General features: G+C 39.2%; 1 protein-coding gene and 1 long non-coding RNA gene across 13 annotated transcripts in view; one reads left to right on the forward strand and one right to left on the reverse strand.

Annotated features, from left to right (window-relative positions):
• Window positions 1–21,059, forward strand: part of MCTP1 (multiple C2 and transmembrane domain containing 1) — a 563,412-nt gene extending 542,353 nt beyond the window's left edge. For 8 of the 11 annotated variants that reach the window (XM_025294006.3, XM_025294003.3, XM_025294002.3 and 5 more), the window contains 4 exons: window positions 2,714–2,823; window positions 6,539–6,648; window positions 17,396–17,493; window positions 19,032–21,059. In XM_025294006.3, coding sequence (XP_025149791.3) covers window positions 2,714–2,823; window positions 6,539–6,648; window positions 17,396–17,493; window positions 19,032–19,103 — 390 coding nt within the window. In that variant the 3' untranslated portion in view covers window positions 19,104–21,059. The remainder of the gene's footprint in view (window positions 1–2,713; window positions 2,824–6,538; window positions 6,649–17,395; window positions 17,494–19,031) is intronic. The other 3 variants (XR_006553592.2, XM_044948555.2, XM_025294008.3) reach the window with 3 other exon arrangements.
• On the reverse strand, window positions 3,177–24,965 carry LOC123335203. Of its 2 annotated transcripts, XR_006553594.2 has the most exons (6): window positions 24,654–24,965; window positions 22,573–22,628; window positions 18,625–18,695; window positions 18,167–18,242; window positions 14,101–14,675; window positions 3,177–6,661 (listed from the first exon to the last, which is right to left on the reverse strand). It is a non-coding gene; the product is annotated as an uncharacterized LOC123335203 (long non-coding RNA). The 2 variants fall into 2 exon arrangements; XR_006553593.2 differs by lacking the exon at window positions 3,177–6,661 and having other exon boundaries at window positions 12,174–14,675.
• Window positions 24,966–25,019: the final 54 nt, after the last annotated feature.

Below are 25,019 nucleotides of genomic sequence, written 5' to 3' on the forward strand. Positions count from 1 at the left end.
CATGAAAACTGCTTCAGATGTTTGTTGACTATACTAGAAATCCCATCCCTTCATTTGTCATATTTTTGAAATTTTTTTCCCACTTAGCCTTTTAAATTATAACTTTTGATATGTTTTTATGTAACTTTTGCTACTAATTATTTTTCTTTGTGATTTTCTTTACTGCTTGTATGTTTAGAAAGTTCTTTCCTATTCCAAGTTCAGTAAATGACTTACTTATCTTTTCCTCTGCTTTTATAATTTTTTAGTTTTTAATGTATATTTGGGATACTTTAGTTTGAGACAGATGCTGAGGTAGATTTGCGCTATCTCAAATAGGTTTGAGAATCTATTAAAGCATGATTTAATATAATTTTCCCCAAATAGTTAAAGCAATTACCCAGTAACATAATATTTCCTTATGATAGATTTATGATGGTGCTTTATCATACAACGATTCCTCTTTTAATGCTCATCTTTCATATTTTAATTACGTAAATATCTGGTACAATAAATGCTTTCTCATTATTTCTCTTCTGCAAACATTGCTTAGCTATAGGTACTCTTCCAAACAAATTTTAAAAATACTTCATCAAATTCTCCCCATTTTACTTTATACCAAACACATCAGGATTTGCTTGAAATTGCAAAATTAAACTTTTATGTTCAACTAAAAGATTACATTCTTTTAGTATTCAGTCTTCCATTGCAGAAATATATTATCTCTAATCTCTTAACAAAGATTCTGTGCATTTCTTGTTAAGGTATGGCTAGGTACCTTATACATTTTATTGCTATTGTGAAAGAAATATTCTTCACCTCATAATTTCAGACTGGTTAGAGTTTATTCTCAGTAAACTTTCATTGTATAACCAGCATGCTTCATCTTCAACTTGTTCTGCATGTAGAAAAATATTTTTTAAGAACACATTACTTCATAGATGTAAATGAACTTAGCTGGTGCTTAACGGAGAACACTGAAGGCCGTGGAGATTATTAGAGCAGACCAATTCTGCAATTATAAAAGGAAAAAGAAGGAGCCACTGGTTGTCCATTTTATTCTAAAATGTACAATTGCATAGGTGAAATGAATGCATTTTGTTTTATTCCTGGGGAGGGGAAAAAAGACCAGCAATCGATGCACCCGTGTTTGTAATGACAAGTGAAGGGCGACTTTTGAAGACAGTGGGGACTCCGAGAGTGTGTCATTGTTCTCTAAACTTTGAGCCTCATGCATTTCATCTACCTCATTGCCTGACAGTCCGTTTGGCATAAGTGAGATGAATCATGTAGGCAGTATCTCCTGTGGGAATTAAATTTAAAGTGAAGGCTCTAAGTAACTGGTATCTAAAGATCATGTTATAAAACTGGCATCCACATCCCCAATCCCACTGTACCCTGTTGTCCTTGGAGGCTGCCCACACACCTGTCATTCACTTGCCCTCACTTTCCAAGGTGGCAGGATGCCAGCCCCAGCAAGTGTTCACAGTGCAAAGTGCTTTAGACTCTGCTAAAATCAAAGTCAGTATGCAAATGTGCAACATGACGACATTATTATTCTGGTTTCCTGGCTGCTTCCAGCAAGCACTGCCTGCCACAGGAGGTCTCAAGTGTTCTGGCAGTGTGCAAGTGTTCAGAAGTTAGAAGTAATGAAATTGGATCTTCATTTCCACAGAGATTCAAGCTGGCATGGAGAAATGGAGTCATGGGTTGGATGGTCTCCACCAAACAGCCTAGGCAAGTGCCTTTGGTGCCAGGCTACTAAGCAGAATTTTCTATCGTGAAAGGCCACCATTATTTCTTCCTCTGGGTCTAAAATTACAAAACGTGCACGTTACCCCCCAGGTTCACACCACTCTTTGGGTGCTTCATGCTCAATCTGCACCCATTCGCTGGAGCACACACCAGCTTTGCTTAGGTCCAGCACAAGTTTTAAGATGAAGAATTAAATACAAATAGAGGGAAAATGTTTAGTTAGAACACTGACTAATCACCCAACTGCTGGAGCACACAGCTTACGGCCAGCACAAGTTTTAAAAGGAAGAAATAAATACAAATAGGGGGAAAATGTTTAGTTAGAACCCTGACTAATAGAGCATGAAGTATGTAGCTCTATTCTTAAGACAGGGCCCAGGCTATGTATTTTGCTGTCCCTAAGGTGCTGTCTAGAAGTGTCCACTTACTGGATTTCAGTTGATTTTATTATTTTTAATTAAAAAAAAATTTTTTTTTTTTTTGCAGTTTTCATTGCTCACAGGTCTTATTTGCACCCAGCATTCCCTGCTATTAAAATAATCTGGAGCCAAGACCAAACTTAGGTCTGTGGGTGGTAGGCCAGAAAACTGGGTCTGCTAAGTATCATGTCATGGTGGGCCCAGGGTCAGCAGAGATTCCAGATTTGGTCATTCTGAGACCTGACTTCCCTCTTACAACTTCACACTTCCTGTCCCCCTGCTGAAATGTTTCTGTTCATCAGGGCAAGAGCCACAGAATCTGAGTCTTGTGCTTTGCAGCCACCTGTACACTGACACAGGTCTCCAATGCTGAGTGCTCTTCCTGCTCCACCTCCCTTCATGTCTAAAATTTTCAGGGGCTGCATGCATCCACTTATATCCATGGAAAAATGAAGTTCATTTAAGTTTAAGAATGTAAGTGTTGACAATGAAAAGAATTCAAGCCCTGAAGGATATAGATACCTTTACTCACATAGAATCTCTTTTTTATTGTGTTTTAGGACAGTGAAAAAAAGGGATTTATAAATAAAATTTATGCCATCCAGGAGGTATGTATCAGTGTCCAGAACATCCTAGATGAAGTGGCTTCCTTTGGCGAAAGGATAAAGAAGTGAGTGATGCTGACATGCGAGCCCTGGCTTTCTGGGGGACAGTGTCCATTTGTTTCTCAGAGGGTGAAATGCCACATTCTTTCTGGCAGGGGACACTCCGTCTGGGTGATCTATTGCTCAGTTTCATCATTATTTACTTTGTTTCTGCCAGTCTTTGGTTTTATGAAAGTTCTGTCAATTTCCTCCTTGAAATTTAGAACATATTGGTTGGAAAGAAGTCATACTTGTAGCTTTGAAAAAAATAACACCGTCCTAAATTTTAGCACATTTTCACAACGAGACTTTGTTCTTAGAATATGAAATTGCAATAGAAAAAAAAAAATAAACCGAGTTAAATGAGGATTTCAGGTAATCAAGGCACACCGGTATTTTATTATTGGTCAAGTTACAGTTTCATCAATAAAGTTAAATTAGAAAAATATTATAAACAGCACCCTGGAAAATATTCTTTCAATTCTAACTAGCTGAGATCATAATTATAGATGAAGTAAACTAATACTTTGTCATTTAGAAAATAAACAATTTTTATAATTTAAAAGTTAGGAATTAGAGAATCACAGAGAACAAAAGTAAAATTAAGAAACATAATTTGCATTTTACTTTATCTTATATACTAATATATATTTTAAAACAACTTTAATTATAAAAATGGTAAGGTAGATTTATAATTAATAATCAGTAAAAAGTATACTAAGGGCTCATGCCACTAAACTACATGAAAATTGGCCTGCATAATAATTTCTAAATGGTCTGTTCAAGAAGGGGTGCTTTATACCTGGATAAGCCTATATGTTTCTAGTTTCATATCTCTATTCATTGTTTATTATTCATAACCAAAAGTGTGCGGCAGATTTGGATGCTTGGGCATACACAGAAATTGAAAGGAGTAAATTATTTAAACTAAAGGTGTGGGTCATTCATCTGGTGCCTTTCATGTTTCAAGGCATAATGCATTTTATTTTGTATAATTTTTAATACATTTCCACATATGCATAGGTGCTGAGTTTCCACTTTCTCACATTAGACACAACAGCCTCCCTCTGACTCCCAAATGGGACTTTTAAGCAACATTCAGTATCAGACTTCTAAAGACTGATTTCCACATCTTTCTTCTTCTTCGTGTTTTTCCATCTCTAAGAAATGTTTCCTTGTTCTCCACAACCTTTCTGCAGAAGCAGAGTGTAAAGTCCTAAATGGGGCATTTCCCTACTGGGTGTTGTCCTTTCCCTGAGGTACAGTGTGTGGACTATCTGACAGGAATATCTCATTTATAGCAGAAGACTCCGGGTCAGCTCTGAGGTCAGGACTGTGAGTGCCTGAAGGGGCGAGGCTTCTTTGTGACTCTGGGTGTTAGGAGACCTCAGACAGGTACTGGAAAAGACCATGGCCAGTTGAAGGAAATAACCAGGTCGTGGCTGTGGACCAGCTGTGGGGAAAACTGGATTTGGTCGAACTTTCTAAGGGGTTGACAGAGATAGAGGTGTAGGCTGAGGTACAAGAACATAGCCTAGAATCTAGTGAGTCTTGTAGGAACTCTCTTCTGCATAATCATCTTTGGACTACTAAAATGAGAGAAACTCCCCTGGAGTCACATTGGATAAAATGGATCTATCTAGAAAGCAGATTTAGATGCAATCTTTAAGTACAAAATGGAAGTCTCCATAATTACATCTTGTTATGAAATAATCCTCCCAGAACTTTCTTGAATAGCATCTCTTGGTGGGGAATGGTATAGGATCACATTCTAGATTTAGATTCCATGATGCACTGTGGAAATAAAAAGGGCGGTCTTTTTTCCTCTGACATTAGCTACACTGGTATTCATTGCCATTTATCCTTCCAAGAGGAATAAGAACACAGGGAGCACTTCAGTGAGGCTGCCCAGGAGGAGGGTTTTCCTCGTGAGGATGGTGTGACGGATGGCTCTGAGCTCAACCACGGGACAGCGCACAGACCCTCAGCCTTCTGTTCTCTCCACAGCGGGCAGAAGCAAGGGAACTACAGGCGTCAGTGAGGAGGGAAGGCATGCTCCTTTACCTGGTGACAATTACAGGATGCTCACTCTGGCCATAGGACATAAAAAACAGGACAGAAAAGCCAGATCCCAAGAGTTACTGAAAATAAGACAACCCGGTTGGATCAAAAAATTTAGGAGATGTGACCTAGAGAAAGACAAAAAGCAAGTCATATGCCACAAAGTTAAGGAATGACTCTTTAAGTATTAGGCTGAAGGGTAGTACATGAGAAAAATCTCTTGACAAACATCCTTTATTGGATTACAGACTTCTCTGGAAAAACCCAGTCCGGGTGAATAGAGCATCCATTACCAGGAAATGAGAAGAAATAAACACTGACAGTTATCCATATCATGTACAATTTCAATATTTTCTCCAAGTGTCTTTGGGGCCCTTCTCACTGCTAAGAAGTGCTGTACAGTACTTCTGGAGCTTAATGGCTCTAAAATAACATCACCTCGATTCACGTAAACATGCTGCCATCGCTACCAGTCTTTCTGGATACAGTGAAAGCTGTCCCTATTTTATACCAGGAAAGCTGATGCTCAGAGAGGTCAACCACCTAAAGTCACATAACAGAATCTTTGAACACAGATTTGCTACTTATTTTGGTTGTTTTCATTAAATTATGCTAAAGAGTCACTCAAACATACGTTAGTTCCTCCTTGGAGGCCGAGCACTGAGGCAGAAGTGTGCCTGTAAGTGGAGACACGGCTCATATACCTGACCTCAAAGGCTCCACGCAGGGAGTCTGTTTATAATTTTGTCACTCTCTTAAAAACTATCAGAGACTTACTACGGATGTTCTGCACAAAAAGCCTGAAAATATCTGTTCTTTCCATGTTCTGTTTGCCTTCTGTCATGGTTTTTCCTTTTTGTCCCATTGAAGTCCTCCCATCTTCTTGGTACTATTTTGTATAACTTCTCCTTCTGTTCGTTGATCCCACTTTTGTTCTTTGTTCTGATGTTTTATCCCTGTCAATACTCAGTCTTGCATCCATCCCTGGCTCTAACCCTCTACATTATCAAAAGCCCACCCTTTTCCAGCTTCAACTTCCTTTGTAGTCTTCAACTGTGCCATGTTCTCCTTTGCTGAAACAATGCAGGGAGAACAGCAGATAATGCTGGCTTTACTTCCTAATTATCTATGCACTGCTGGGAGGAGGGCGATGATGGGAACAAAGTTTTTACAAAATTTTCCCTTGCTGACTTCTAGTTCCATCTGAAACACAGCTGAAGTGAAAGTATTTTTCTAAGGATTTCTAAAGTTCTGAGGATTTCCACAACAGTGTTAAGATTTAGGTCTACAGACAACTGCTGGCGATATTTTATTTCCAGTGTTGGTAATCCTATGTGAGAGTTCACAGAAGAAAGAATGGTAGACCCAGGGGCATTCTCCTCTATGAGAAGTTGGAGAAAACAAGATTGAGTACTAGTTTTAGAAGTAGAAAAAGATTTTTAAACCCTAGGAAGTCACCCAAGTAGTATGACGACTTTACACCCTGAAGTCACCTCAGCCAACGTGGAGGGGTTGATGTCAACACCCCTTACCTAGATCCTATATTCAGGAAAGCCCAAGACCACTGGCATCTCTTCCCAAAAGAAATAAATCTTTACTAGATCTGTAGTCACATTCATTTTCATCTTTGAGAAAAGTATGAAGTGCTCAGATTGCTGATGTGTTTGATTTCTCATTCAGTACTTTCAACTGGACCGTCCCATTCTTAAGCTGGCTGGCCATTGTAGCCCTCTGTGCGTTCACAGTCATCCTGTACTTCATTCCGCTGCGATACATTGTCCTTGTCTGGGGTAAGTAAAGCCTCTTAAAACAAAACAAAACAAAACTGTCATAGCTACTAAGAACAAACTATTTTTAAGGGATGAGTTATACTGTCAGTAGTTCCCTGTATTTATGGTCATGAAGCTATTCTATGATGAAAAGAGACAGGTCAGTTAAAAATCACAACAGTCTGAAGATTTAGGTCTACCTGCAAAATGCATTTCTCTTATCTGGCACCATAGGCTCCATCATACTATAAACATGTATTGGTGCAGATTCTCCATACATCAAAGTGTAGCTTTGTCTAGATAGCATTCTGATTTATTTTCACCACTTACACGTAAACAGAGGCATTGCGATCTGTATGGTGCATTTAGGACAATATGCTTTTGTGCTGTGGTACTTTATCTTGTGGAAGTGTCCGTAAACATGGTGCTATATACGGCTGCATGTTTAAGGGGTCACCCCTAGGAAACAGGAAGAGGGTCTTTGGCATCGGAAGGCTGCTCGGGAACAAAAACCTCTGCTCTTTGTGTACCGAACAAGAATGCTTCTGTAAAAACCCACTTTCAAGGTGCGGGTGTCCTAATTTTTAATGCAATTATGCTGCATGCTGACAGTTCCTATGTACCTAGACTCTATTTAGGGCTTCCCTGGTGGCTCAGATGGTAAAGTGTCTGCTTGCAATGGGGGAGACCCAGGTTCGATCCCTGGGACGGGAAGATCCCCTGGAGAAGGAAATGGCAACCCACTCCAGTATTCTTGCCTGGAGAATCCCATGATGGAGGATCCTGGTGGGGTACAGTCCACGGGATTGCAAAGAGTTGGACACGACTGAGCGACTTCACTTTAGACTCTATTTAAGGTGGTACTTACAGCACTCTTGGTAGTTTGGAGTTTGTTTTTCCTCACCCATCAAAATTCTTTTGGTTGGAAAACTCAATTTTCAGTCTCTGAGATTGATGAACGTATAAAACTACATTAATGAGATACACACACACACACACACACACACACACACATATATATGTATATATATAAAAATAAGACAGGGTAGGAGTAGAATGCTCTACTTGCCCCTGGCCTGCATACACCCGAGATTACTAAACTTACACAAAATGCAGAGAGCCAAATGGGTTTTAACTTCAGAAAACATGGGACTTACACTGAAAGTAAAAAGATGAAAAGCAAAGTTTTGTTCTTTTCCTATCAAGGCTTTTAAAGAAATATGTTGGAATAAAATGGAAAAGGGTCTGATGTCTCCAGGCACCCCCGTCTTAAAATCCTTGAATCTCGCTCTTCTTTTTGGCTGTCTTGTCATATCTTGAGCAAGCCTCTTGCTCTTTTTATCACCATCATTACCTGTACATCTTGGGTAGGGAGTGGAGGGTGAAGGGAAGGGTGATTATGTTTTCTTGTCTTAATTCCTACAATCTAAAGAAACAGGAGAGCGCTTTCATTATCCAAGGGAAGAGGTATTTCCCCCACTATGTTCTTGGGACCTGATTGTATTCTTGCATTCCTTCCTCTGATATTTAAAACAGATGCTGTTTTATTGAAGGCATTAGGGTAGGGCGTTAGGTGTGGCAGTTTATTACCTCTAACCTACCCAGGTCAGACCTGCCATCTCAGTTGTGATAGGTGGGGAACTTCTGGTTTCTTTTCCCCAGGCTGTCAGAAAGTGGAGCCCACTGCAGACATCTGGCCGTATAACCTGGGGTGGCCTCACTGGCAAGCTGTCTTAAACGTAATTTTCAGAGAATGTGTTTGGGTCTCTTGTTTCATCAAATAAAATAAAACAAAGAACAGTATTCCTTTAGTGGTAGGTGATTGCTGAAATATTAAACAGAAATTTAAGACATGGGTCTCACATGGGGAGACAGAGACCAAATCATAATTGCATTATTCTGCCAAAATCCTTGAAGAAGAGCCCAGATGCTCTGGTTTGTGACCCAGTCTGTTGATTTCACAAAAAGCTCTTTGTTTACATTTATGTGAATATGCTTGGTAATTTATTAAGTCCCATATAAATTTAACACAGTAGACTTATCCAATTGAAATTCTACATTATACCATAGAATATGAAGAACAGATAACTCTAGTTTTATACATTATTTTGACATTTCTACCTCATCAAGTTTTTCTTTTTTTTTTTTTTGTATACTAGCTCCAAATCCACCTGTATCAGCTCCTCATCCATATTTGCTCTCCAGGTAGTGCAAAGGGTTCACTGTTGGGTAATTTAGCTTGGGTGGATATGCCTCATTTTAATGGTTCTTGGCTGTTCTAATCCAAGAAGTGATCCAAGTAAGTCAATCACAGCAGCATCTTTTGCAAGCATTAAATTTAAATTTCTTGTAATTTAAAAGGAAAATTGGCTTCTAAAAATTTCAATGCCAGAGATAGGGAAATGGAAACATTTTTTTCGTGTGAGAAGATCTACTCTCCTAGCAACCTTCAAATGTGTATTACAGCATTATTAACTATAGTCGCCATGCTGGATGCTACATCCCCAAGACATTTAAAAATTCTTATTTTTTGTTGGAACTTTGGTGCTGTGCAGGCTTTTCTCCAGTTGTGGTAGGTGGGGGCCAATCTCTAGTTGCGGAGCGTGGGCTCTCGAGAACAGGCTCAATAGTTGTGGAGCTCAGGCTCAGCTGCTCTGCAGCACATGAGATCTTCCTGGATCAGGGATCGAACCCATGTCTCCTGCACTGGCAGGTGGACTCTTTACCACCAGGGAAGCCTCCCGTGATGTTTTATAACTGGAAATTTGTACCTCTTGACTCCCTCACCTACTGCCCACTCGCCCACCTCTGTAACCATTAGTCTGTTTTTTGTATCTATGAGCTTTGTTTGTTTGTATTTTAAGGATTCCACATGTAAGTGAAATCTTACAGTATTCATCTTTGTCTGACTTATTTCACTTAGCATAATGAATGCCTTTGAGGTCAATCCTGGTTATCACAAATGGCAAGATTTCAAATTGCCATTTGTTTTTTAATGGCTCAATAATCTTCCATTGTGCGTATGTACACCACAGCTTTATCCGTTCACCCATGAACGGACACTTAGGTTGTTCTCATGTCTTGGCTATTATAAATAATGCTGAATGAACATGGGGGTGCACATGTATTTTTAAATTAGTGTTTTTGTTTTCTTCAGATAGATACCCAGAAGTAAAATTTTAGGATTATAGTAGTTCTATTTTTGATTTTTGGAGGAACCTCCATACTTTATTCCATAGCTGTTGTTCAGTCGCTCAGTCCTGTCCAACTCTAGGGACCCCATGGACAGCAGCGCACCAGGCCTCCCTGTCCTTCACCATCTCCCAGAGTTTGCTCAAATTCATGTCCACTGAGTCCATGATGCCATCCAACCACCTAATCCTTTATCGTCCCCTTCTCCTCCTACCTTCAACGTTTCCCAGCATCAGGGTCTTTTCCAATTAGTCAGCTCTTTTCATCAGGTGCCAAAGGATTTTCCACAGTGGTTGCACTGGTGGACATTTCTTCCAGCAGTGCACAAGGGTTCCCCTTTCTCCAGATTTTCACCAATTGTTATTTATTGTCTTTTTGATGATACAGTCATTCTGATAGGTGTGAAGCGGTATCTCACTGTGGTTTGTATTTTGCTTTTCCTAATGATTGGTAATATTGAGCATCTCATGTACATGTTGGCCATCTGTCTTCTTTGGAAAAACATCTATTCATATCCTTTGCCTGTTTTTTAATTGGTTTGTAGTTTTTGACTATTCAGCTATATATGTTTTTAATGTATTTTGCCTACCCCCTTATCAGGTATAGGATCTGCAAATATTTTCTCCCATTCTGTAGGTTCCTTTTCATTTTGTTGGTTTCCTTTGCTGGGCTTTTTAACTTGATGCAGTCCCACTTGTTCACTTTGTTACCACCCATGTTTTCTCCTAGGAGTTTCATGCTTTCAGGTCTCACATTCCAGTTTCAGTCCATTTTGAATAATTTTTATAAATGATGTAATAGTCCAGCTTCATTCTTTTGCTGTGCCAGTCCAATTTTCCAAACATCAATTTATTGAGGAGACTGTCCCCATTGTATATCCTTGGCTGCTTTGTTGTAAATAATTGACTATATATGCATGGGTTTATTTCTGGGCTATCTTGTCCCACTGATCCATGTCATGTTTTTATGCCAATACCATACTGTTTACTTATGAGAGGCCTGTAATATAGTTTAAAAGCAGGGAGTGTGATAGCTCCAGATTTATTCTTTTTTAGTACTGCTTTGGCAATTTGGGGGACTTTTGTGGCTCCATACAAATTGTGGGATTGTTTCTATCTCTGGTAGTACATTGTAGTATATAGAAATGCAATAGCATTTTATACATTGCTTTTGTATTCTGAAACTACTGAATTCATTTATTAGTTCTTACAGTATTTTGATGGAGTGTTTTGGATTTTCTATATATAAAGCTATGTCATCTGCAAACAGCGACAGTTTTACTTCTTCCTTTCCAATTTGGATTGTTTTAAAGTCTGTCTTATGTAAGTTATAGCTTCCCTTGCTTTCTTTGGGTTTCCATTTGCATGGAATATGTTTTTTCATCCCTTGACATTTAGTCTCGTGTGCCCTCACATCTGACTTCATCTCTCAAAGGCAGCATATAGAAGAGGCTTGTTTTTTTTTTTTTTATTCACTTAGCCACTCTATGTATTTGTATTGGAAAATTTAGTTCATTTGAAGTAATTAATGCTCTGTATATCTACTGTTGGCTTTTGCTATACGGTTACTGCAAGGCTTACTTATAAAACCTTAAGTTTGAATGCATTTGAAAGTTCTAAATTTTTACTGTTTCCCCATGTTTCATATGTTACATTTTACCTTTTTTAAATTAATATGCTGTGTATCCCTTAATTATTATATTTTTACTATATTTGTTGTTTAATCTTCATAATAGTTTTAGAAATGATTAATCCACTACATTTATTATTTACCTTTATTAGTAACATTTATACTTTCATGTGTTTTCTTGCTACTTATAGCACAGTTTTTTGACTTAAAGAAATCTCTTTGACATTTGTCATAAGGCCAGGTTAGTGATGATAAACTGTTGGCTTTTGCTTGTCTGGAGAACAATTTTTTAGTTCTGAAGGATAGCTTAGCTGAGTCGAGTATTCCTGTTTGGAAGTTTTTTTCTTTTTCTTTCAGCGCTTTGAATACATTATGCCATCTCTTTCAGGTCTGTGAAGTTTCTCCTCAAAAATCTGCCCAGTCTTCTGGAGATTCTCTTGTACATGACAAGTTGTTAGTCTCTTGATGCTTTCATTATACCTGTCCTTAACTTTTCATATTTTAACTATATGTCTTGATGGGGGTCTCTCTGGGTTTCTCTTATTTGGAACTCCTTAGGCTTCCTGGAGGAGAAGGCAATGGCACCCTACTCCAGTACTCTTGCCTGGAAAATCCCATGGATGGAGGAGCCTGGTAGGCTGCAGTCCATGGGGTCACTAAGAGTCGGCCACAACTGGGCAACTTCACTTTCACTTTTCACTTTCATGCATTGGAGAAGGAAATGGCAACCTACTCCAGTGTTCTTGCCTGGAGAATCCCAGGGACAGGGGAGCATGGTGGGCTGCCATCTCTGGGGTCGCACAGAGTCAGACACGACTGAAGCGATTTAGCAGCAGCAGCAGGCTTCCTGGATCTGTATGTTTGTTTCCTTCCCCAGATTAGGGAAGTTGTCAGCCATTATTTCTTAAAACATATTTCCTGCTCTCTTTTCTCTCCTTGTCTATGACTCCCTATAGTGCAAACGTTAGTATGTTTCACCGATTCTTTTGTGTTCTTTTTCATCTAGCCTGCTGTTGAATCCCTCTAGTGTATTTTTCAGTTCAATTATTTTATGCTTCAGCTGTGTCTTCTATTTGGTACTTCATCTGTTATTTCTTTGTTGACGTTCTCACTGTGTTCATCCATACTCTCCTGAATTTGGTGAGCATATTTAGGAACATGACTTTGAACTCCTTATCAGGTAAATAACATCTGTTTCATTAAGGACTTTTTCCCCTTAGGTTTATCCTGTTCTTCCATATGAAATGTCTCTCATTTTGCTTGAATCTCTATGTAGGTTCCTATGCATTAGATGAAAGAGCCACCTCTCCCAGCCTGGAAGTAGTGGTCTTGTGTAGAAGATGAACCTTATTATCCAACTTTGCCTTAGCTCTCGGTAGTTGAGGATGTGCCAAGACCTGTCAGTGTCTCGAACAGGTGGCTCTCAGTCAGCACCTAGACTCAGGCTCACTGAACGTCAGCCCTTTGGGCCACAGCTTTTAAAGCAAATACATACAGTGGGGCTGCAAGCGTAGGCCCAGCTGGCCACCGGAGCCAGAGGATCTGGAGGTGTCCCCTGGGTGACAGTCACAAAAATCGGGTGAGTCTGTAAGCTCCCTTCTGGGAGATACCTGATGAGCCGTGGTGAGGGAGAATGGCCATGACAGCACCCCCAGCCTCTGTTCCCTGAGAGCCCCTCCACAGGCCTTCAGATGTGAGCCAAACCTGAAAGTGGTGCCTCAGGCCAAAGCTCCAGAACAAGCACGGAGGTTTCTTTCACAGAAACACTGGGGGTGTGTTTCAGTCTCCTGTTTGTGCAGTGCCCTGGTGGGGGCAGCTTGCTGAGATCTGTCTCTTGGGTGTTACAGTTCTAGCGGACCCAGGCACACCAGCTCCCCTGACCTCCAGAGTCGGGTGGTCGAGGGGCATTCCCTGGGTGGCAGCTGCAAAACCTGGGGCACCAGACATGTGTAAGAGCGCCCCTCTGAGGTGTCTGGAACAGTCCACAGTCAGCCCTTAGATGTGTGTTTAATTAGAAGCCTGCCCCTCAGGCTGCAGCCATAAGCTTACAGGCCTGTTTCACAGAGAGACCGAACTCCTTGGTCTATACTTTTTGCTGTGCCCTGAGGATGTCAGAACTCTTTTCTCCATTGGTCACAGTCCTTTAGAACCTGCAAACATCAGTCCCCTGGCCACTAGAACTAGGCAATGTAGGGGTGCCTCCTGAGAGCAGCTGCAAACACTGGGGCACCAGACAAGCCTCTGGGAGATGCTGGCCGGCTGGAGAAGGCAACGACTGCATCCTCCAGCCTCCACTGTTTCCTGACAGCCCTTCCAGAGGCTTCTCTAAGTGGGCCAGACAGGAATCCTGCCCCTTAGGCCAAAGCTCCCGGACAAGCAAATAGCCCCTTTCTTGGAAAGACTGGGAGTGTGTCTCAGTTTGCTGTCTGGTTCCCTGAGAGTGGTGGTCTGCCAAGAACTGTCTCTCCAAATGTCCTAGTTCCACAGACCCAGGAATACAAGTCCCCTAGCCTCCAGAGCCAAACACTCAAGGGGTAGCCCCCTGGGTGGCAGCCACAAAACCCAGGACACTAGACAGGTATAAAAGTTCCCCTCCAAGAGATACTGGTGCTCTGAAGTGCAGTACAGGCAGAGCTCAAAGATGGGACTTACCAGCTTCCATTCCCCAGAGAGTATCCCCTGCCTCTCTGGCCAACACCTTAAGATCAGTAGATGATGGACTTTCTTCACATAGAACCTGGGCATCTTTCAGACAGTTGCGCTTCTGTGCTGGGTCCTGTGATGAGTGAGTGCTCACGAGCTCTTTAAGAGCCATTTTCCTTTCACTTCAGGCTTCTGGGTCCCATGGCTGCAGCCTGTTGGTTTTGAAAGCCAGGTGCCTGGAGGGCTCATCTCTCAGGTGCAGGTCTTAAAAGCTGAGGTGCCTTACGTAGTGTACAAAAGAACTTCTCTCCTGGCTACTCAGAGAGAAGCTCTGGGTTTGTGAGCTTCCTCCTGATGGTGGGTAGCTGCACTGGGCCTGGGGTTTATGGTGAGATTGTCTCGAAGAGGTGAATTCATGATTGTCCTAGGTTTCCATCTTGAACTGCCTCATAGACATAAAACCTGGGGCACCAGATGTGTGACAGCTCCCCTCAGGGAGATGCTGGTGCTCTGGAGCATGGCAGAGGGTGGGCATGAAGATGGTACCAACTGGCTGGAGTGAGGTAGCTGGGGAGAGATGGTTCCTGTCAGGAAAGAAAAGAAAAAGGATGGCTGCCAGTCTCTGTTTCCCAAGTAGGCAGGCTCCTGAACGTTTCAAATCAGATGTCTTCCCTGAATGACTTCCCTTCAGTGCCTGGAGGCAAGCAAATGATCCTTTCCCCCAAAAGGTGTGGTGTGGTTGCCCCTGGATCAGCTGTCTCCATGCTAGGTCCTGGAGAGGCTAAGTCTGAACACGCAAGTTGGTTTTCCAAGCTGTGTGTTTTGAGACAAAAATTGAGAGCCCAGAAAAAACCCAAGCATATATTGTAAACTAATATCTAACCAGGGAGCCAAGAATACTCAATGAGAAAAGACAGTCCTTTCAATAGATGGGCTGGGAAAACTGGACAGTCACATGTAAAAAATGAAACTTGACCCCTATGTTGCACTAATCAAAAATAATAACTTGAAATGGACTGTGAGACCTAAAACAATGAAACTTCTAGCAGAAAACATTTTGTAAGAAGTTCCCTGACATGGATCTTGGTAACAGTTTTTGAAAATCACATCTAAAGTACAATTAACAAAATTGAAAACAAACAAGTGGGACTCTATAAAGCCAAAAAGCCTCTGCATTGCAAAAGAAACCATCAACAAAGTGAAAAGACAATCTACAGAATGGGAAAAAAATACTAGCAAACCATATGTATAATAAGGGGCTAATATCCAATAAAGGCCCCATATAACCCAAGAGCAAAATAATCATCATAAAAATGGGCCAAGGACCTGAACAAACATCTTCCCAAAGATATGTATGAATGGCCAGCAGATCCATGAAAAGATGCTCAATAACCCTAGCCACTAGGGAAATGCAAATTAAAACCACAATGAGATAGCATCTCATGGCTGTTAGAATGGCCATCATTAAAAAGACAACAGATAACATGCTGGCATGGATGCAGAGAAAAGGGAACCCTTATACACTGTTGGTTGGAGAAGGTAATGGCGACCCACTCCAGTACTCTTGCCTGGAAAATCCCATGGACAGAGGAGCCTGGTGGGCTGCAGTCCATGGGGTCGCTAAGAGTCGGACATGACTGAGCAACTTCACTTTCACTTTTCACTTTCATGCATTGGAGAAGGAAATGGCAACCCACTCCAGTGTTCTTGCCTGGAGAGTCCCAGGGATAGCACAGCCTGGTGGGCTGCCGTCTATGGGGTCACACAGAGTCGGACACGACTGAAGTGACTTAGCAGTAGCAGCAGCATACACTGTTGGTGGGAATGTAAAGTGGTACAGCTACTACAGAAAACACTATGGAGATGCCTTAAAAATATAAATATAGAACTACCATATGATCCAGCAATTACACTTCTGGGAATTTATCCAAGGGGAACACAAAGACCAACCCCAAAAGATATCTGCACCCCCATGTTCACAGAAGCATTATTTACAATAACTGATTCATGGAAACAACAAGGGTCTACTGGCAGATGAATGAAGAAGCAGTATATGATGAAATATTATTCAGCCATAAAAAGACGAGGAAATCCTACCATCTATGACAACATGAATGGATTTGAAGGCATTATGCTAAAAGAAATAAGTCAGAGAAAAACAAATACTATATGATTTCACTTATATGTGAAATTGGGAGGGAAAAAAGCAAAAATACCACCCACCCCCAACTCATAGAAAAAGATAAAAATTCTTGATCTATCAACATATGAGATGATGGATATGAACTAAACCTATTGGGGTAATCATTTCACTCTATGTGTACATGAGACCATCATGCTGTACACCTTAAAACTTATACAGTGATGTATGTCAATTATTTCTCAAAACTAGAAGGAAAAAAAGCTTGATGTTTTGGGGGCTTCTACCTCTAGGTACAATTCTTAAGAGTCGAGGAAGCCTGATGTGGAGGTTCAAGCCCTCACTCCTCAGAGAGAGCTCCCTCCTGACCATGGGTTGTCAGGGTAGGAGTGGAGTTTATGGTGAGACTGTGCCCCTGCCTCTCCTACCTGCTTCAATGCGGGCCTTCTCTTGTTGGTGTGTAGACAGCACTCAGCCAGTTTTCAGGTTATACTCAGAGGCAGTTCCATATGCAGCTGGAAATCCCATGTGTTGGTGGGAAGAGATGGGTTTATGATGCTTATGTATCACCATCTTTAAAGCTTTTTATGTTTTTTTTTTTTTAAAAGCTGGTGGTAAACCTTTTCTAATTCCAGGTCAGTTTAAAATTAAAAAAACAAAATGCCAGGTCATGCATTTTCGAACATTAATTTGCATAACAGCAACACTTCCCCATCATAAACAAAAATAAAAACAAAAACAAAAGTGTGTCTTTTGAAAAGGGGGAACCAGTAAGTCAGATTTCTTGCCTTAATCCCAATCCAAAATGTAGGGTAGATAAGTTTTATCATAGATGAAAAACTACAACAAAGCTTCTAAGTATTTGAGGGGAAAGACAAGATAGGTGGTCACTGCTTGTGCCCTTTGTTTCCCAAACAGAAAGCCTTTCCTGCTGGGAAGAAGCCACTGAAGCACAAAAACAGAGCAGCCATTGAGTTGGAAGGTGGAAGGAAGGGAGAAGAGGGAGGGAGAAAACTGGGTTTTCTGGTTCAGTCAGTCAAGGCTGAAAATCAAGGCAGCTTAACCTAGATATTCAAATCACCAACAATACTTTTTTGCCAGAAATGTACCTTCAGACTCCAAACTGTTTAGGTTTCAATAATATTTGATCTGTCACTTTTTCAGGAATCAATAAATTTACAAAAAAGCTTCGGAATCCGTATGCAATTGATAACAATGAACTACTCGATTTCCTTTCCAGAGTCCCTTCAGATGTGCAAGTGGTATGTAGATTTTATTATCTATTATTGCAGGCATACCTCATTTTATTGGGCTTCACAGATATTTGCTTTTTCACTAACTGAAGGTCTGTGGCCACCCTGTACTGAGCAAGTCCATTGCCACCATTTTTCCCACAGCATTTGCTCACTGTGGGTCTGTGTGTCACATTTTGGTAATTCTTGAAATGTTTCAAACTTTTTCATTATTGTATTTGTTATGGTGGCCTGTGATCATTGATGTTACTGTTGTAAAAAGATTACTACTTACTGAAGGTTCAGATGATGGTTAGCATTTTTTTTTTTTTAGCAATGAAACACTTTTAAATTAAGGTATTGCTTTTTTAGATGTAATGCTATTGCATACTTAATAGACTTCCATACATCATAAACAGAACTTTTATATGCACTGGAAAACCAAAATATTCACCTGACTTTACTGCAATGGTCTGGAGATAAACCTGCAATATTTCTTAAGCCTGTATCATTTTTAATGTAGTGTGGCACTGGGTTTTCACGTTCATATCCATTTAATTTTGAAGGTCTTAGAAGAGCCAGGTAAAGTTAATAAAGCCTGTAGAAGATTTTGCCACTCAGGAATTAGTCCAGTTGAGGTGTTATCCAACAAGAAACTTACAGAGAAGATGGGGAATGAGAGAGCTTTGCATACAGAACCTACCGGGGTGTCAGGGAGGGAGGGCAGTCCTCCTCCAAGGAAGATTCAGCTGGAGTTTGTGAAGGGAAGTCACTATTACCTGAAGGAGGAATTAGGAATATTAGATGATGAAAGCAAAGTTTTTCAGCAGACACTGAGAAAAACACTTCCCTAAATAAACTGCATGAATTAGGTGAGTTTTAAAGATGGCTATTTTAGAGATCAATAAAGGGAGGGGGGAACAGTAACTGATTTTTTTCTAAACCTTTTTATTTTATATTGGAATACAGATGATTAACAATGTTGTGACAGTTTCTGGTGCACAGCAGATTGACTCAGCCACACAAAAGTAACTGATTTTTGAAAATGGGGGCATATCTTAATCCTTTGAGGTTAATTAGTGCCCATTAATCATTAAATATTTTCAGAGTAAAATGAGGAATGTTTTTATTCAAACTATTGAAGCTGGGTTGCAACAGTACCTTTTTCCTTTGCTTCTGTTGAGTCTTTGGTTTGGTATCTGACCCGAAGGTGGGCTGGATGGAGATGAAGCCTATATTAAACAAGCACATAATAAATTGCAAAGAACCATTATTCGGCCCTGTAAAATAAATGGAGATGGCTCAGCTTTTAATGTGATGTGTTTATGGGTAGTGGAGATCCTGGCCTGTTAGCAAAGTCGCTATCAGGGCTCTCATCTAGTTTCTGGGAAGATTTCCCTTGACTTGCTCTGTCTTTCTATTGTTTTCTGCATCCCAGCTGCAGGTCTCATACAGCTTCCAGAGGGAGCACTTTCCCCCCAAGCTCAGTCTCTCAATTCCTTTGCTTTTCCTTCCTTTGCCAGAAAGTGGCCACCTGACCAGCCTTTCTCTGAACTCTGTTTAAACAGGTGCAATACCAAGAACTGAAACCAGATCCTTCTCATAGCCCATGTAAAAGGAAGAAAAACAATCTTGGCTAGCCAGCTCCCAGCACTGGGGAGACCAGCATCTGTTTGGGAGGATAAAAGAAAAAGCCTTCAGCCTCAGCAGCACTTCCTTTCTTTCTGTTTTTTATTTATTTTGCCTTTTTATCATGATTGAGAGAATTTGTAAATAGTGTACAAAGGCGTATGTCTTTGAAAATATACTTCCATTGTACAGAAACAATTTGATAAAGGTTTAGCTATTGCTGCCTGAAAGCCTTGCTAGCTGTGGATAATAATATAACACTGGAACAACAAATGTAAGAATGGTTAACATTGGGAGATACACACTTCTCTAATTACAAGTGGAAAAACTAGAATATTAGATTAAATGCTCAGCTGTGCTCTGATTAAATCTACATAAAATGTAAATGTCAATTTGAATTTAAAGTTTTTTTTTTTAATGTGACTATTTTTTATCTGAAAAATAATCCATTACAGTTTTCTATGTTTTATACATTTCAAAAGGGAGGGGGGGGAATCCCAGAACTTGAATAATGGAACAGATGCATTTCAACTTACATAGGTTCAGATCCTGATATTCATTCCTGTGCACATTATTTAGCTATGACTAGGCTGATTTTAAGCTAATGAATGAAAGTATAGTCACCTCAACAAGAGAATTTTCCATACGCTGAAATCCTACAAAGAAAATTTCCAAATCTTCTATCATTCCATCTAAAACTTTAAAATATCTACAGGACGATACAAAAAATACTGCCATGTTTATAAATGATTGCCTATAAGGATTTTTATACCAACCACTATTAATTTGTAGCAAGTCAGCAAATTAGCAACCCAGTTCAGTTGTCAAAAATCTAGCAAATTAAAGTCACACTGCTTTGATGTCAGATTATGCCTCTGTGCATTTAAAAATATTTAATACTCAAGTATTTCACAGAAAAAAAAAATGTATCTACTTTCTCATTAGGTTACTGAAATGTTTTAACGCATTTATGATTTTTGTTATTAGTGTGAATTTTAATGTAGAGGAGAATGCAGTGTATTAAGTGATATGCCAGTGTCTCATTACATTCATTTTTAGAAAAAAATAATCATTCTTGAAAATTAGAATGCATGAAAACCTATTTTGTAAAATAAAATGCTTATGGGGAGGGGAAAGTTTACCTTTAAAAATGTTTCACTATTACCATAGAATCTATACTTAAAAACTGCATTCCCAAGACTGTCATGTAGTTTTTATACCTAACTTCCTGATCTATCAAGGGAGTATACCTCTAGAGAGAAAACTTGGTGAGGATGTCTTACTTCCCTGACTTGGTAGGGGAGTAAGCTTGCTTGAAATTGCTGCAGACAAGTGTTTTGTACTACTTTATTAATAATGGACTGGGATAGGGTGAAGGTGAGGGTTATGCTGGAAAAATGTAGAAAAGCTAGAGCAAGAAATATATATTTCATTCTAAAAGAAGATACTTTAAAAATAAATTTAATCTCCAAGTTGATTTTTAAAGCATTTTTATTTTAAAGCTATGTTGGTAAATACTATTTCTTATGATAGAACTATTTTGATCTGTTTATTACACTATGCTTAAAAGAATGTTAAATTCCCTTTCTACAGAAAGGCCTTGACCTCAGTATGTTCTATTTAGTGCATCACGTTTATAATGACATGCTTACGTCCGCATACCATCATTATTTGTTGCTAAGACATTATTCTCCATGAAGTTGATATTACAGAAAGTTTACTGATAGTATAACCTGTTTGAAGTAACTTTTGATTATACTTTGTGTGAGATTTATGTTCCGTGCTGACACTGTCTACTCAAATGTCTACAACCCTGATATTCTACCACCTCAGATGTGGATAGTAACCATTAACAGATGACTGATTTCTCTTTGTTTCATTCTATCAAATTTCAGATGTTTGGCTCACTGGTAATGTTGACTATTCACTGCATTAAATAAATAAAAAATAATCTTTTCTAAGAATAATCAGTACTTCTTTTTGGTGTTGAGAGAGTAATGATGGAAGATTATGTGTTGGTTCTCATATAAATGATACTTAAAGAAACTCAGGTTTGGTTTGGGGAAGGGGGAAAAAAAAAAGGCTTTTCCTGAAACCTTGACTGTTGTTAAATAAAACCCAATACTTCTGGAGGGGTTAAGTATCCAGTGATGCTGCTAGAGGAATTAAGAACTATCTTGAGGCATGAAAGTGATATTCAGAGGAATCGTCACTGCTTTCAGAAACTACTGCATTCACAGACTGGAAACAAGAGGCTGTGACTAATAGAATTTTAACCACTTCTGTCCCCTTCTCACCAATTCTGCCTTTTTAAAGCTGCTTAACCTGATTTGGTTTTGAGAGATTTGTAAACATGTAAATATTTTAAGATATCTTAAGAGCCTGGATGTCATTCTAACACCTATTTGGACTGCGATATACAGTAGTCACAAGAACTATTTTTTATATATATATATATATATATATATAACTATATATTCATCAGTATCTTTTAGTGAGTGAATTTATTGAAAGTCATTCATTATCCAAACTACTATTATCGCCACTAACTGTGGTAATTTATAAGAAATACATATTTAGGATTTTTCCATTTATACAAAGAATGTGGTACTTGTTCATTTTGGTACTGTTCCACACATTCAAACTGATAGATGCTGTCGGGATTCCAAATTAATTGTGAACCTATGCACTAGGATAATCTGAACTGAAAGATTCATTAAGTGACTCTGCTCTGTGATATTTTTATTGGGGGATTCCAAATTAATTGTGAACCTATGCACTAGGATAATCTGAACTGAAAGATTCTTTAAGTGACTCTGCTCTGTGATATTTTTATTGAGTACCAACTATACAACTTGCTCTGTCATAGGCAATGGTCAAACCAATGAAAATATTAAAATCAAATCCGGAGCTAAAGTACAGTGAGAGCAAATTTTAACTGATGTGATGATTCTGAAAGTATCTCTTAGAGAATCTCATTGTGTTAGTTTCTTAAAGTATCTTTTATGGAACCTTATTGTGTTATTTAAAAGTGAAGAAAAATTTAGTAGTAAGTTCTCTTATCCAGGGACCAGGTTCCCATTTTGATCTCAATATCAAAATATCTCCAGTGCTGAAAGTAGTCTACTTCTATGTTAACACGTCTTATTCAAAGGCTTTTAATTTCAGTTTATATACTTGTTAAATATATCTAAATGTTTATTTTTGAGTTTTGTACTTAGCATTAAAAATAAACCAAAATACAAAAGGCAGTTACTGCTCCAGAAATATACAAGAGAGCCACCATCATACTTCTTGCAAAAGCCTCAGGTATTATCAAATTAAGGGTTAAATTTGGGGCTTTAAAGTCAAGTATGACTGTGTATTTGTGTACAGATACCTATTTATGTGTTTCATCAATGTATCTAGAATCAGCCTTTTCTAACTGCTTGGTCAAGTATGAATTAAAGCAACATAAAAAATAATGAAATGAATACTTACAGTACTGTCACGCCTTTGGATTATAATTCTCCTTCCAGGATGATTGGTGTAACTCACTGAAAGAAAAAATATAAAACATCCTGTATTTTTTTGTTGAAACTGTTCCTCTTTTGCCTAAGTTTCTTTCTACATTTGTACAGCAGCAGTCACATCATAAGACTCATCCCAGCTGAATCTCTGAGAATTAAGAAGTATCAAGGAAAATTTCTCATCATGTAAGAATACTATGCAGATAAAAACTGTTAAATGTCCAAAGTGGTCATATGCTCTAGAAACTAACAATACTGTGAAAGGTTTGATGGAATTTAATGATTCTATCTGTGCTTTTCCAAAGGGATCAAGGGTTAAGAATCACTCTCCCACAAAGGTGGGTGGAGAAGAATCAAATATGTTATTGGTTTCAAGTAAGTTTCCATTTATTGGGCTATTTCTTCATATGCTGAATTAGCAACAACAAAATGTGTTCTATCGCATGTACAAGCAGTATTTTTGTAGACAGGTTTTTTCTTTTTTTTATGTATGTGATAGTTGTGTCTACAAATATCACTGAAAAATTATTTGACTCCACTTAAAAAAAAACTTAACAAAACGGCACTGCTCTTTTGCTTTCCTCTATTCGATGTTACTAGATTAAGCCAAAAGCTCTATTTGTACTAAGGAAAACAGAAATAGGTAAGTAGCTGTGCCAAAGTGTTTTCAATTTGTAGCAAAAATAAAATTGCAACATAACTGTCCCCTGCTAGATTCTTCAATGGTCTTTCAAAAGTGAAAAAGAATGACCAACCTGAGAATCCATGAGCAAACCTAAAACCCAACCACCTCTTATCTTCTCAGGAATAAATGAATGGATCTGAGGAGACCTGGCTAAGTGAGGTTGTTACTGCTACTAGTGAGGCAACATGGTCCTACTAGGCTCAGCTAGTATTCTAGATAGCTTGCCTCTTTTCTCCAAGCAAGAATACTGGAGTGGGTTGCCATGCCCTCCTCCAGGGGATCTTCCCAATGCAGGGATCGAACCCAGGCCTCAAGCTTGCAGGCAGATTCTTTACTGTCTGAGCCACTAGGGAAGCTCATTTTGGACAAAGCAAACTTCACTTGAGGCATTTTATTTTGCCAGAGTTCAAATGGTAAATTTAGGGGAAATGCTAAATGCATAGAGAAAGGTGCAGCCGTGGCCCCAACCACTCTTGACTACTAGAAACACATTTGAGACAACAGTCAAGACTAACTACAGAGAGAGCTGGACCTTCGCAGAGAGGTGAGGCAGAGGAGATGCCAAGATTTGTTCCAAGTTCAGAGATCTTCTTTTAGTAAAGTCACTCAGAAAGCTGGAAACCTTCTAACTAAACTCTATATCATTTCCTCAAAACATTCTTCCTCGGGTACTGATTATGACACTTTAAAAGTCAAAATCTGTGTGTAACATGTCATAGTTAAACCATGGAAAACAATTTATTGATGTCAAGAACTAATAAACTCTCCAACCTTACACAATAGTATACCTACCCCTTAGTCTTGTCCTGGAACTCTTTCAAACTTCAGATTTCACTAATAAAGAGACTAAGCAAACCACAGGAAGGTATCTGAAGCACATGGTAACCCACCCAGAAAAATAAAATACTATGTATATGTGAAGAAGTATTAATAGTTTTAAAATCGACCAATGTGGTATTCCATTTTGTTTGAAATAGCTGAACATTACTTTTTAAATTTCCCTATAGGATGAAAAAAAAAGCATCTTCAGATATAATAGAGAAAAAATTTTGAGAGGATATCACAGAACATCCAGCACTTGACAATTTAACCAGGAATCAAGCATACTAATACTAACTTTTATAGTGTGGGTTACCATGTACATACCATTCCTGTGGCACTATGATGCTAGTACAGAGAACGCACATGTACTTGGATCTCCCAATGACTGTAACAACACAAGCAGGTGAGAAATGTACCCAAAAAGACAGTGATGTGATACTCCCCAGTGTACTATAATTACGATGTAGGTATACAATGTAGCTAAAATACTGTATTTTGAATTGCACTACTTAAAACAGTAGCTTACGAAAAGTCATTTTCCTCACCTTCACCAGAAGAGGTGAAAAATAACATGCTTTTGTGGCAAGACATTTTCAGAATTCTCTCATTGGACGACCGACTGCTTACATCTGAATTTATGTTGTAAATAGTATGTATCTAGAAGGGAACTTCTTCAGATCTATGATAGTAAAAGACAACAATTATCAATTTAATCACACAGTATTGAACTCCCTTTAAAGAAATTAAAGATATGTGCATACAGGCTCAGTTGTGTCCAACTCTTTGTGACCCCATAGACTGGAGCCCGCCAGGCTCCTCTGTCCATGGGATTACCCAGGCAAGAATACAGGAGTGGGTTGCCATTTCCTCCTCCAGGGTATCTTCCCGACCCAGGAATGGAAACTGCGTCT

This window comes from Bubalus bubalis, chromosome 9 (assembly GCF_019923935.1).
Source record: "Bubalus bubalis isolate 160015118507 breed Murrah chromosome 9, NDDB_SH_1, whole genome shotgun sequence".
In the NCBI taxonomy this organism is placed as follows: Eukaryota; Metazoa; Chordata; class Mammalia; order Artiodactyla; family Bovidae; genus Bubalus; species Bubalus bubalis.